Source organism: Charadrius vociferus, unplaced genomic scaffold, assembly GCF_000708025.1.
Source record: "Charadrius vociferus isolate BGI_N301 unplaced genomic scaffold, ASM70802v2 scaffold420, whole genome shotgun sequence".
Classification (NCBI taxonomy): Eukaryota; Metazoa; Chordata; class Aves; order Charadriiformes; family Charadriidae; genus Charadrius; species Charadrius vociferus.
Genome location: NW_009646503.1, coordinates 34,567 through 49,632, shown reverse-complemented (window position 1 = coordinate 49,632; position 15,066 = coordinate 34,567). Strand labels below are relative to the sequence as shown.

The following is a 15,066-nucleotide window of genomic DNA, read 5'->3' as shown; positions in this document are numbered from 1 at the left end:
GTCCACCTCACTGCTTTGGTTGGGAGGTCTATAGCAGACTCCCACAGCGATATCACCTTTATTTACCCTTATCCTAATCCAAACACTCTCGACCCTGTTATCACTATACTTAATTTCTGAGCTCTCATAGCATTCTCTGACATACACAGCCACTCTGCCACCTCTCCTTTCCTGTCTATCCCTCCTGAAGAGTTTGTAGCCTTCAATTGTGGCACTCCAGTCATGGGAGGCATCCCACCACGTTTCCGTGATAGCCACTATGTCATAGTTTTCCTGGCGCATCATGGCTTCAAGCTCCCCCTGTTTGTTGTTCATACTGCGTGCATTGGTATAGATGCACTTCAGATGAGCTAATGGTTTCAACATCTTTTTGTGAGTGTGGGCCCCATTTCCTACCAGGCCCTTCTCAGGTGTTTCCACAATTTCTAGGTGTCTATCACTTCTCTGAAATGAATTGGTAGAGTAAGAGTCCATGCTAGTCCACCATCCCTCAAGCCCTGGTGTGTTTCCCTTGAGTTTAGTCCTATCAGGCCCAGTTATCCCCCCCTCCCCCCTCATATCTAGTTTAAAGCCCTTTCTAGCACTAAGAATTTGAACAGGTTGCACGGCAAGAGTAAGGAAACTCCATTACTGACATTTTAACAACAAAAAAAAACTCAGATGGAAGTTATTGGGAGTGATACTGGTACAGCTAATCCAACATGAGGTTAAGAAGATAGGAAGCCCCCAAGCCCTTTCCTGCTATATTTTCTAAAATCACAGAATCTTCCTCCGGAAAGCTTTCCAAGTTTTATACTAGATATAAATAAATTATTACTTATTTTGATTAACAGACTATATTAACATTTGTTTTCAAAGAGCATAACAATTTAAAATTCAAACTTAAAGGGACAGCATATGAAACAAAGAACAACATACATTTGAGAGGTTTTTCGGGACAGATTGTATTCACTTTCCACATACTCTTTCAATAGTTTTCAGGGAAGAGTCCCACCACTTTCTCCAGAGCTTCAAATGCCTCATGAAAAAAATCAGCTTTGGCTGTTCTAGCTTAGAACTTCTGCATTCAGAAGTATCCTTGCATAAAAAGTTAAGACTTGAAGAAAGAAACAAGAACGAATGTTTATTTTGGCCCCCTCAGAAAATATCTGTGAATAAATTTCTTCCACTTTTTTTTTGAAGGAGAGAGGATGAGATGATAATTTTTCTTAACAAGTACCTTTGAGAGCACTGAAGTCTGTACTACAGATTTGAGAAGATTCCTAAGTCTTCTTGCCACCCACTATACATTCAAAGACCAAGTGTAAAGGAATCTCTGTGGAGAAGTCCTATAAATCCCTAAGAGAATGAAAGTAATCTTTCCAAATTATTAAAAAAATAATCAAGTACCAAATAAAAATTTCTGGAGGAAATACAACTTATTTCTGGAAAAGAATACAAAATTATACAGTTTCATTGGAAAAGAATACAAAATTATACAGTTTCATAAGGATTGTTGCTATTCCTTGAAGATGTTTTCCCAGGAGTTTAGCAAACTGTATGGAAACAGGACTGTAAATATATGAACTCTTCTCTTTGGAAAGCAATGGACTAAAAACATTGTGGGAGGCTTTCCTTTATACAGATCCTTAGAAGTTGTCTTAAGTAAAAAAAAAAAAAAAAAAATAATCTTTTTTGAGATTCCAGAGTAGTGCAAAAGTAGAACAAATGGATAAAGAATTTTGATGAGTAATCAATCTTGGGTAATGGATACCACAGAATATATGAGCTCAACACGTTAATTCTCTGTAGATGAATTCACAGAAATGAATTTTCTATGAAAGCAGAGCCACTATTCTATTTGCATAGCTAAAGATATTTACATAAAAAAGAAAGGATAAAGACCAGCCTAGAACTTCTGGATAAAACTTCAGCTGCTCTGGTACCTTTACTGGAGCAGAAGTGAGGCAAAAAAATCTGTAACAGAGAAATTTTACTCCATTGAGTAAGTGAATAACCAACCAAAAGAACAAATATAACTTCTGCCATCTCTCAAATGTTTTCCTGAGTTGCAAACAAAACTTCTTCCTCATTCAGATTCTGTCAATCAGACAGCTATTCTGCAGTCTTAAAGTAATTCAAGGCTGTACAATCACATTTTCCAAGTCTTCAGAAGTCCATGCTACTTCCATGTCAGAAGTACAGAAATGCAGTCTGTATCCGTACCTTTGATAATTGCCTCACATTTCTAGGTTATATAAGAAAGCTTAGATATTATAACATCCTTCCTGTGATCTTTCGCTGGACTGATGATGTCTAGTGACATTCTTTTTGTCCTCCCAAACAAACAATTAAATATTTTGTTCATTTTCTTTATCTAAGTTTGCAAAGTCAACCTAACTTTCAGGGACTAATGAGAGTAGCAACGAAAAGCTCAGCATAGATACTTGCTGTTTGTTCATCACTGGAAAATTTATCAGCATAATCAATCCCTTTCACTCCAAATCATAAGCCAAAAACTCACTGTCAGGGATCACATATTCTAAGGAACACTGTAATTATCCACACCTCTTCAATACATTTCTAAAATGCAAGATTAGAGGAAGTAAACGTCTGGCAAGATTCTTGCAGCATTAAGAACTGGTTCTCTCAGGTTCATTAATCTCTTTAAGAAGGCAAAATGGTAGCACCGTTAGTAACAGTATTTCAGTTGTGTGCTTTATCAATGAGAAAAGTTAAACTAACATACAGATAAATAAATCAAAAAGCTCCCCTTGCACTTTTTCAGCCCCTCTAATGCTGAAACATTACAATCTGAATTGTATAATCAGATTGTTCGCAGAACTTATCTGAAAAGGTATCCCTTCTTCTGGCTGAGTGGCAATCATATATTTGAGTGGAAGTAGCTTAGATTCACAATGTTGTTAAACTGATGCACTCAACAAACATGGATTTTGTGTACTGAGTTAAAGAAAAACAACCACATTTAGTCTTTGCCACTTACACAAGTCTTACAAGTCCTTTAGCACAAGACCTCCTAAAATATTTATGTTGCTGGCATGCTATACAAGTACTTCTCATTTGCATTTGAGCCACATTTCTTCTATTGCTGTTTAACACAGTATATGCCTACAGAAGATGGACCACAGAGATCATTTAGCAGACACAGGATCACAGGATAATTCAGTTAAGAAGGGACCTCAGGAGGTCTTTAGTTGATCCTTGTGCTCAAAGCAGGGTGAGCAAGGTCACATTATGCAGGACTTTATCCAGCCTGGTCTTGAAAACCTCCAAGGATTAAAAATACAAAGAATCTCTGGTCTTTTCCAATGCTCGACTGTCCTGACAGTGAAAATGTTTTTCCTTATACCTAGTCAGAACCTCCCATTTCAATTTAAGTCCATTGTCTCTCATCCTTCCTCCACAATACTGTGAAAAGCCTGACTCAAGTTTTCCTGATAGTCTCCTCATAGGTATGAGAAGACTGCTCTAAGGTCACATCCATCCATTGTGTGTCATCCCACCCGTCCCCCCCATCCGTTCTCCCCCCCAAAGACTTCTCTTATCCATGCTGCACAAGCCCAATATCCCCACCTTCTCTGGAATCTCCCCCATCTCCTGTTCTCCCTCTCCACCTAACCTAACCATCCAGAAAGACTTAATTTTGTTTCAGGGCTAAAAAGAAGAAAGCACTGTTGCATCTTTTTACTATTGCCGTGTAAATACATAAGCACTGAAACCCTAAATTAGCAAGAAGCAAGCCCAAACCCCTACTTTGCTAAGTCTCATGTATCTCAGTCATTGCTTCTTAGGGATAATATTAAAAACAGCAGTATGCATTCCAGATTTTAGCATAAGGAAATATTTTCTCAGCTGACTGACAGTTCACCCTATTCCTTCTCCACATCTAAGGTTTTCAGGCTTTATTTATGCTATATATATTGGTTTATGCTATATATATATGTGTTCATTGAACTACTTTTAATTTCACGTTCTTAGAATTTGATGACTGCAATCAAGACAAGCATTGCATGTTAAAACACTTTTGAGCTGGTTAAGATTTCAATACTCGTAAATGCTGCCTTCAAGCCATTTCTTATGTAGAGCAACTGAAACCATTTTTATAAAGAATTTAATCCTCATATTGGAAAGGATTTAAAATTCTTCTGTCCTCTATGAATTTGAGCTTTGTTTTGAAGTATTAGTCAATTTTTGCACCTTCAGAAATTTCTTCTGAATCAGGGCTCAAAATAATTTTGTATCCAAAACTTAATGACATACGCTTTAGTACTATTGGTACTATTATATTGGTACTATTGGTACCAATATTGGTATTATATAGTACTATTGGTACTATATATTTAGTAATATTGGTACTATATTTAGTACTATTGGAATACAGAAGTTGGGAGAACTAACTAAATTCCTCTTTAAACTCTTTGTTTTTTAAAATTAGGAAAAAATACATTGATATATGTGACTGCTAGACTACCTTTAAGGGTTCCATCACTTCCAGCTGGAGAGCAGACTGACTGTGGTGACCTCAAGGAAAAAGATGCAGCATTCCTTATTGAAGGATCAGCATCCTAAAGTGACAATGATAAAAAAATTAACATTATGAACATGAACATTTGATAAAATAAAGACTGAAATTAGTACATATACTGATAAATTGGATTGGATGAAAAAGCATACAACAAATATTAGAAAAATATTTATTTATATAAAATTCTTTGTAATTTAGACTACTATATATAGGCAACATTACAGAGCACAATCAGCCTTCAGAACAATCTAGAATCAGAACATGCACACAAAAATAAATCTATATCTATATCTTCTAGCTAAATAAGCACTTTTAGTTGACATTAAGATTCCATTTAGAAACTTTTTCTTACATGCACTCATAGTAAAGAGCTGAAAAGCAGAAAGATGAAGTCTATACAATACCAACTTAAAGAAACCGAGTATAAAAAGTAGATTTTTTTTTTTAAAAAAAACAAACTCAGCATTTTTTCACTTAACCTACCCTTAAAGTTATTAAAAGAATGCCATCTTACTTTTACAGTTAAGCAAACTAACACTTTGTATTTATATTCTCCAGCATACACACATCAGGACTGAACAAAACCTGTAGCACTCCCATTACAGCAGCTGAGATGGATGGCAACTACACGCTCCCTGACAATGGCCAAACAGCCAATTTCCACATGCATAGCAGCAACTAGCCACTGTACATGTTACACCTTGTGAAGGCGTAGTTCACACTGCTTAGGGAAAAGGAAAAAAGTTTGATATTTATGGACTGAAGGTGCACAGAAGGCAAAGAATATAAATCTGTAAGAAACCAGATTTCATCAGTTTCACCATCCATGGGCACTTACAAAACAATTATATTAGATTCCCCCCCCCCCCCCACACAGCAAAATGAATCTAAAACTCATGCTGTGCTATTAATTACACTTATTTTTGCAACAGTGCTTGCAAAAAGACTTGTTGCCTCACATGATGAAAGCTTCATGTGCAAAGTAATCTAATATTCAGATTCAGTGCAATAAAAAGAACTATACCTTAAACTTACATGTGTTTTATTGCAAGTCAAAATGAATTAGTTTCCTGATGTATGAGTTACTCATTTATTTAATACATTGAAATTATGGAGCTGATTTTTTTCAAACCTGAATTATCTTTGAATTGTAATAAATCTATATACATATATACACACACATATATATATGTTTTATTGGGACAGGAGAGGTTCTCTACCCATGATTGCCAAGGACACAGGCAAAGGTGCCTTTTATTAAATTAAGTAAACAAACGAACTAGGCAAATGACCTTTCAGGTACACATGCCATTCCTACCATAGCTGACAAATTTTCAGAACTGTTCATTTACTGTTTCCTAGTTCAGAACTTCATCAAGTGGTGAAATGTAAGCACGAACTTATATTCTAGGAATGTTCTCAATTTTTTTAAAAAATGGTCCTTAAATTGAGTATATGCACAGTGAGCCTTCAAGGGTATACTTGCTGATTTTGCAAAATCATATATTGCAAATACACAATATCCTGTAACTATTCATCATTTTTAAAGCAACAAAATCCTAAAAATAAGAAAAAGACTGAACAATAAAGTTTAAGTTTTATGATTTAATAATCCTCATTCATAACTATCTGTGCCAAAGGTCACACTGCTTCTGAAAAGGCTGCAACATTATGATTAAGCTTATTATTCATGCGTAGATGCAAAACTAATTAATCCAAATTCTTCAAACTGTTTTCTGCATGATAGCTACTAAAATCAGCTTTTAAAGTTATGATTACTTTTAACCTTTAGTATTTCTCCAATTAAACTGAACAATGATGGTATGTTTTACGTTTTCATAGTCTGTCAGTTTTGAATGAGTTTGATGTCTATGTTCTCATGAACTAGGAAGTGATTGTATTGCTTGGATCACAAAATTAGGGATGAATGTTTTTAAATACTTCCTCTTTAACACTGTGAAATAAATTATCCTAATATTAAAAAGTTTTCCAAAAATCTTGTCTTAAAAAAACAAGATTCTCTTGAAAGTGTACCTTTAACATAGTTGGGGGATATATACACACTTAATGCCAAGAACAGCTTCTTATTTTGAAGAATTTGCATTGCTAAAGCAGAGACTGAGAAAAACATCTGATGATTGTGTATTATGATAGATTCCTTCATTACAAAACTCTCTTGTTTAAGATATTACTTCTTAGCTAATATTTTTAATTAGCATAATTCTTGCATTTAAAAAAAGAAGACTAATAAAACTAATAACTCACTTGGAGTTCTAGCGTATTAATCCTGGTAAGAGATTTAGGAAGTCCGATGTTAATAGAACACTTGTTGAATACAACACTTTTTTTTGCTTCCACAAGCTAATTTAGGAAGACAAGAGTTACCCGCAGTTTTTGTAAGCTAAATAAAACACACATGCAAAAAAAAAAAAAAAATAAAAAAATAAAAAAGGCCTGCTTGCCACCAGGTTTTGATGAAGTTCTGTAACTCCTCCTGTTATGCCTACTGTTGTAGGCATCATTATGACCACACTGTTCAAAGAGTTAAAGTCAAAAAATAAAAATCCCCTTAAGAACTGTTAAGAGACTGTGTAAGAGACTTTACAATCCCAACATGATTCATCCACAGGATGAGATGCTCATTAAGAAGTAAATTAAGAAGTTCAAAACACTGTGGGAGAAAGTTGCTGGTTTTTTTTTTCCTTTAGATTCAAGATTTCAGCAAGAATTTCTCCCACATGAACTAAAGTTGCTATAGGAAAATGTCTTATAAAGAAACCATAAAAGTGCATAATAGACCAGTAAGAAAAAGTGTCAAAAGGAATTTTTGGTTTTGACAACACTACTATATTACCCAATAGGTTATTCAAATATGTCAAGTCTAATTGACAGTTATGGGAATCTTCATAAAGACAAGTTAACTATATACCTATTTAGAATCTAGTATTGTTTGCATCAACATATTGCTACAATAATTGCAGATACACTCTACCATTTCTTTGAAATAAACTCACATATGAGTAAGATTTTTTACTTTTCATAATTTCATCAGAATCAATGTTACAAACCCTTCCAAAGGAAAGAGAGATCTAGAAAAAAAAAAATTAAAACTCACACATTAAATTTGCATGGTTGAGTGTACACTGTGAAACTGAAATATATTTTCAGTGGTTTTATTCATCAACAACAACGTAGTATCTGACTTCTAATGCAGCTAAACACATACTTGCTTTATCATAGTAAATATTTGCTTTATCATAATAAACTGATCTAGGTAACATACATCACTACTTATCCTGTGCACCATCTGCAGGTAGTCTTCATTTGAGCCGTGTCTAGAATTATCAGCATGATGATTAGCTGAATTTCCAGACAATTGACTTGAAACTTTATTTTCATGGAGATTCCTCATCCCAGCTGTGACAATGGGACTGGATACTGAAGCTGAAATACAAAAAAATATAAATAACTATACTGATATGTTCACACAGTCATTAACTTTAAAAAATTTCACAGAAAACACCATAACAGTGGATATTAAAGAGTTGGAAGCAAGAGGTCTGGAATCTGAACAAGAATCCAACTTTCTTGATTCAATCCTTTTGCCACAAATACCTTGAATAAAATTAGATATTTAAGATTTGAATTTTCAAGACGATTTAAAACCTAATTTTCATGTACAGATTAACCAAGCTTCTCTCCAATTCTATCCTAATTACAGTCAGTATTGTATTCTTATAGGTTATAGAAAACTTTATTTTCCTCTATATAATTTGTATTCACTACCTTTAGTAACTTCCAAAATATTCATGAGACACATAACATTACATACAGAACAGCTATATAAATTCTAAGCATATTGCTAAACTTTAAGAACAGATGATTTAAAAGAATCCAATGAGAATTCTACTTACTAAAAAAAAAAATGCCTAGATACTTAACAATGTTCATGTTGTTCAAGATTGTTTTTAGAAGAGGGAAGAACAAAGAAATCCCTTCATTCTGAAGGTCATCTTTGCCAGTTACTGCATACATTGAGCGTAATTCTAGCCAACTTAGTCTAGTTTACACTATAAAGGTTTGGTAAGGCTAAATAAGCTGGCAGCAAAACTTATGTTACACTGGCAAAAATTAGGTTTTCGCTAGTACAGATAAACAATTGCCATAGCTAACAAATAAAAGCTTTTGGGTTTGATTTTTCTATTCTCATGTATACGTGACAACTATGTAAGATGGGTGTACATAGGGGAGGAGCAGTGTAACATGAACATGTGGCTTACTATTTCTTCTTTTTTTGTTGTTTTTAAAATAAAATATATACTACCACTCTGTACAGTCAGGTGTCCTGGTTTGAGGTAAAACAGAACCAATTTTGGTCAGTAACTTCGCTTCTTAGCTGGGCCTCTCTAACTACTGAAATTAACAGCACATTGTGCAGACAATGTTCACTCTCTCAGGCTTTGTTATTTGCCCCGTTGGAGGGTCGGAAGCGGAAAAGCATAGTGGGGTCCCACCTGCAAGGAGGAGCAGACAGGACAGGTGACCCAAAACTGACCAACAGGGTATTCCATCCCATCTGCCTCATGCTCAGTATAAAGGCTGAGGGATCAAAGGGTCGGCTCTCTCTTCCTGCAATGGCCGACGTCTGAGGAGGACTCTGTTCTTCTGCCTGCGATCCCAATCCTGAATGCAGATCCGGAATCCAGTTCCCGTCCGTCACTGAGTCCAGCCTGGGACTGCCCCAGTGCCAGCTGGTGTTGTGATTGTCATCTCGGGAGCTTGATACGGTTTTGTATATATTTCATTATTTCTTTTTTTATTTTATTATTAATATTTCATTAAAGTAGTTTAGTTCCTTCTAAACTCGTCTCTTTTTGTCCCTCCTCTGCCTCTCTCTCTGAAGAGGGGTAGAAGGGAGCATCTGTCGGTCCCATCTGGGGTGCCCCACATCCCCAGTGGTCAATTCGGCCTAAACCATGTCATCAGGAAAGCAAAGCTTAAACATATCCAAAAACTTCCCTATCAACTCAAAGATTTACATTAAGCATGTGACTCCTTCAAAGAATTCAGAGAGCCATGAAACACGCACATGAAGGTAAAGCTGACATGAGATAGGAGAATAAAACAAACATCACAGACTTACCTTGCTGCATCTGAGGATGTGGTGTATAACTTGGAGGATGTGAATATGGCATGTATCCTGCAGGGCTTTGAGGAGCATATGGACTAGGCACTGGACTATTCTGTTGTGCCAAAAATCTGTTCCCAGAGCTTGTCTGTGGTGGCACAAACCGGCTAAAATTAAACAAAATAAAGTTTTAAAAACTTGGAAAAGGAAATTTAGACAAATTTATTATTTCTCTTGAAATATTATACCTTTGGAACATTATACCTTCTGTAAGAGACAAAATTCCAATGCAATCAAGAAACCCCTTCAAAAGCAGTATTTTAAGCTATTGATACCTTCCCAACTTCAATTATTACTTAAGAGCCACAGCTTAGGTACTGCATTAGTAAAAGTAAAGAATAGAATAAAAAGCATTCATAAGACCTCCACCTAGGGAAAGGAAATAATGACACAAATATTTATTTCAATAAGATATGCATATCTACTAAAACAAGATCTGCAATTTCCAAAAGTTAGTCCTAGAAGTTTGAATGAAAGTGACAGCTACGGTTTAAATATCATATAACAACTAGCTTGCTAGGATTAACAAGGAGCCATCTACTCTAATATGATTTTTCCAGTAAGATTTCAAAGAACTTCATCTAACAGAACTATACTGCCAAGATATAGGAATGTGATTGGCAGTTAGGTAGGACCTGACCCAAAGTCCACTGAATACAACTTATTCTTTCACTGGCTTTATCTTAGACTCACCCTAAAGATAGGAAGCCATGAAAATAAAATAGGCTTGTGACAATAAGACATGTACGTTATAGCTTACATTCTTATATGAGCTTTTCAAAATAAAAATAAACTAAATAAATACTTCAGAAAGTACAATACATGCTTTCACAACCCTCAGTTCTAGATAGCAACTCTATGAAGGTAAGCTTCCATAGAAAGAAATAGCAAAGTATATAACACAAGGATTTTGTAAGGATTTCAAGAAGACTTAGCACACTGTAATATTCACAGTTCAAAAAACCTTCTTCAATATCACTTTTAGATATAAAAGTAAAAGAGTGTACCGTTTTTTGTGCAGATACCGAGCATTTCATTTGCCAAAACAATTACAGTAACTTGAAGTGAAAACAGTCTATTTTAATGATATCTGATAACTGGAGATGAAAACTGTTAAAGCCCAGTAACTAGGCTGAAACTACATACAGAACTCTCCTCTAGTCCAGAGTACTTTATTATACTAGCAAAGGCCTGGATTATAGGTACATGCTACTTGCCGACATTCAAAGTTTGAAAAAGAACCAGAAAGTTGATGAGGAAGCTGCTGGAAGACTGGCCAAACTACTGGGCCTATCCTCCTCTAAGTAGCCTTTTGTATAACTGTTACAGCAGTACTCCATGCTTTTACAAGCCTTCTTTCCCACCCCTCATGTCACATTGGTACTGTTATACATGCCAGAACACATAGCCTCTTCTCTCCTATCCTCCTGCCACCAGTCTCAGCCTCTACCACAGGTAGAGAACAGCTGGAGGGGTGGCAGGAGCAGGGGGATTCCTTAAGCAGGAAAGAAAGTTTGCCAAAATCATGGGACTAGCCAGAATACAAAGATTAACTCACTATCAAAAAGATGTTTCTTTGCCAGCTGAAGAAACTCATCCTGCTGTCAGACAAATGCAAAATTTGTCTTGACGCTGATAATCTTCCATTCATATACTTGCAACAAAAATTGACTGCCACTGTAGGAAGTAATTTGCAGTTTACTGCCCATCCCACTCCATTTAAAAGAAAGTGTTACCTGGAAGGGCTATGTGAGATAGTGGTTTGTTGATAATTAGAAGATGCAGGACTACCTCGCATGGAATTCTGAGAAATATTAAACTGCGACAGCATCATCCCTGTTAAGAAGAAGACAGCAGCATTACTTTACATGCATTTCCTTTTTAATCAATGAAGTCTCTCATTTCAGAAATTATTATATACGAAGAGATTATAAACTGTACAGACATTAAGATCTACCTACAACTGTTAGAAAACATTAAAAAAAAAAAGATTGATTCCATGTAAGATGTCCATTTTACACTATGATATAAAAAAGTATTCCCTAAAGCAGTATTAATTCAATTATAAGTATCAATGGTAGTTCCTTCCTTAGCCAAAAACCTGCTAGTAAATAGAAACATTTTATAACAAGACATATACACCACACCCCAGACTAGTGTGTGTAGTACTCATTGTGCCAATAAGTAAAAGATTTGGAAACTTCACAACAAGTAAGAACAACACAGAAAATTTATCTCCCATTTTTAGAACAAGTATAGCAAACAATCATCTCGGGCTGAGATATTCTCCCTGCTCCCATAATGCCTTTCGACCCAGAGACAAAAGATTTCTATTCCACCTCCACCATGCTAAAAAGGAATGTTATCAAAGAAGGTGCTTAAATATTTTCAATTGCAAAGAACCACCAATATCCCACCTGTAGACTCCCATAGCCTATAGATTCCCACAGTCATGCTTTGGAAATTCAGGAGTTGTACTAGATGGCAAGCCACAAGTACCAATGTGCTTCAAACTAACTCACATCTTTGTTAAAGAGAATTTAAAGAAATCTTGGGTTTTTTTTCCTCTCTCTTCAATACAGGTATAAAGAATTTCCTAACCACCACATGACACCGAAAGTTGAAGTGGTGCAGGTACACAAACACTTATATGACTTTTAACCAGGTGATTTTAATGACAGAATTGAATGTCTTGCAGCTAAAACGGCATCAGAATTCATGTGCACACTGCAGCTTGGGAAGCCACAGCAAGTGATCCACAGCTGTGGGTAAAAGCACATCAGTAATACAAATATTTTAAACCAAAGGTTAAATAGAAGGCTGACAGTAGTCCCCAGTCCAGTGTTTGGGAACCATCAATCCTTGAATTACTATTACTGATTTCAATTACTGCAATATTCACACAAGCAAAGATAGTTTCAGAAATCCTCCCTATCACCCTCTTTTCTCTTCTCCTCTCCCCAGCAGAGAAGAGATGGGATAATCCCCCAGGAATGCAGCCTCCCGGTAGGTATGACTTGCTGTATTCCAAGTACATTAGCACAGGCAAACTAGCCCAGAGCAGGAGTGAAAGTCCTGTGTTGTGCTGAAAAAAAAAAAAGTCAGAGACCTCCATACTTCAGTACAGAGCACATTTCATTGTCCCGAGTAAAAGAAGGGGACTCCTCAACTCCTGCAAAATTTGTTTAAATGGATACTGGTTGCCTCACACAGAGGCAAGTGATGAGGAAACTCCAGGGGGTTTGTGTTGGAGGCAGCACCCAGCATGCCCACTGCTCACTCACCTCACTGCCACTCTCACCACAGCTAGTTAGTAATCAGTCAGACTACTAATCCTTACCATTCATGTATGGAAAGCTGATGTAATGTGCCCATTCTGCTTTGCTTTATGCTTAAAGCAAAGACTGCACTTTTAAAATACTTTAAAAATGTATCTATTTCTTTTCTCCTCCCTAAATTTAAGAACACGTTTTGAACCACAGATGCAGTGGCTTTTGGTTTAAAAGAATGACAGAAAATATATAAATGAATCCATTTTTAATGCCATTTAAAAAACCCTAAAACTTAGTCTGTTCTCGCCTCTCAATCTCTGTTGGAGGGGGTGAGGGCAACATGGGGGACACAATCTAGATAACTTAAAAAAAAAACCAAACAAACAAAAAAAACCCCACCACACAACCTCTCTTCTTCCCCTCCCCCCCCCCAAAACAACCCACAAAAAACCCCACCAAACAAAATAACCCCACTACAACAGTGTCTCCAAAGTTTCCAGACAGTTAACAAGTTTGCCTAGTAATGATGTAATGAAGGAGTTAAAATAAGCCCCAAACATTTAGTCTAAAAAGGAGTTGAAATTAGTCTGTGACCATTAACACTAAAATATCTTCTTGTACATTTTTTACATTGTTTTCATATCACTAAGCAGCAGATTTATGGCTCCACTGTGCATTTCCATACCTTAAAATACTTAAGAATTTCTTTTAAATGCAACTTTAATTTTGATTGTTGGTAATGTTCAGTTTTGAGAAAACATCATCCTAGTAATAACATTCCTAGAATGAGCTTCCTTAACATATACTCTCAATCTTGACTGTAAATTATTTTGCTTGGAAAAAAGTTATACTCATAAATCCATTTTAGCATTCCAACTAAATGCCAAAGAACACACTATGTAAAAACACAGCCCAAGATCACAGGAAAAAGTCTTGTATGATTAAACTGTATTACAACATCATGCGTGCTTAAGCTAGCACTGCTCACCAACAAGTAAGCATTTTTCAGTTAAATATACATTCTTATTGAAAGTATACGTTTACAAAGATTTTTCCCTTTTACAGGAACACATGCACTTGAATTCTTGTATAAATTTAAAAAAATTGTCTAAGTAACTGACATTTATGGAATAATGCATAAGATTTTAATCCTCAAAAATGCACAAGTTGTGCAAATAGTTTAAAGTGAATTTTAAGTCCTTTTTGCACCCTAAGTTATGCTATGAATACTAACCTATTGCAATACATTATTTAAGATGATCTTTTAACACATCTGCTGAAAGACAAAGCCAAAGCATTGAGAAGGAAAAGAGAAAAAAATATTATGAAAACTGAGACTAAATAATTTCTTAATTTTAAATAAAGAAATCCACTTCAGTCATACACTATAAGATGTAAGACAGATGTAGTTGAAAGATGGCACCCAGAACTTTCTCTTTCATCTGATAAAAAAAGATCTAAAATAAAATTAATATGCTGCCCTTGTACAAAGTTAGGCCTGATGCTGAATGTGTGACTCAGTCTGTTCAGACAACCTAGTAATAGAAAACAGTCTGAAAAATCTAACTAAAAATCTAATCTGCATGAAGACTTCCAGCAATGGGACTATTATCAAAAGACAGCAAAAAAGAGTTTGAACACTGCTGCTACGTTACTTGAAACGAAACATGCCAGCAATTTTGGGAGGTGGGGGTGGTGGGGGTGTGCACCCAGGACACAAAGCAAAAGAAGTATCCACATAATACATCTTTCTTGCACTATTTGTTCACCATAACTAAAACCAATTGTCACTCTAAACTTAGTGTTGAGCTACAAATCAATATGACCTTGGAAAAAAACATCAGCACAGAATTCTGCTTGTGCTTTACCTTATATTCACAACTATTCAAAACATAATATTTAGCTTTCTGAAGATGCCTTTATTTCCTGACAAATTGTACTGAGCCAATAATTTTATTCCACATTTAATGTAATTCTTTAGCCAGGTGGTCTTTCTGTTTGTCCTGGTTCCGGCAGGGATGGGGTTAATCTCCCCAGGAGCCGGCAGGGGGCAGGTATTCCATACCACGTGACCCATGCCC

The 15,066-nt window shown here is 35.7% G+C and overlaps 1 protein-coding gene across 1 annotated transcript in view; it reads right to left on the bottom strand.

Moving 5' to 3' along the window:
* LOC104285737 (nipped-B-like protein) overlaps positions 1-15,066 on the bottom strand; it is a 32,570-nt gene that overhangs the window by 6,337 nt on the left and 11,167 nt on the right. The window contains exons 4-8 of the mRNA XM_009884234.1: positions 11,450-11,549; positions 9,669-9,820; positions 7,809-7,969; positions 4,446-4,565; positions 67-444 (exon numbers count right to left, since the gene is read on the bottom strand). Of these exons, the coding sequence (XP_009882536.1) occupies positions 67-444; positions 4,446-4,565; positions 7,809-7,969; positions 9,669-9,820; positions 11,450-11,549 (911 nt within the window). The remainder of the gene's footprint in view (positions 1-66; positions 445-4,445; positions 4,566-7,808; positions 7,970-9,668; positions 9,821-11,449; positions 11,550-15,066) is intronic.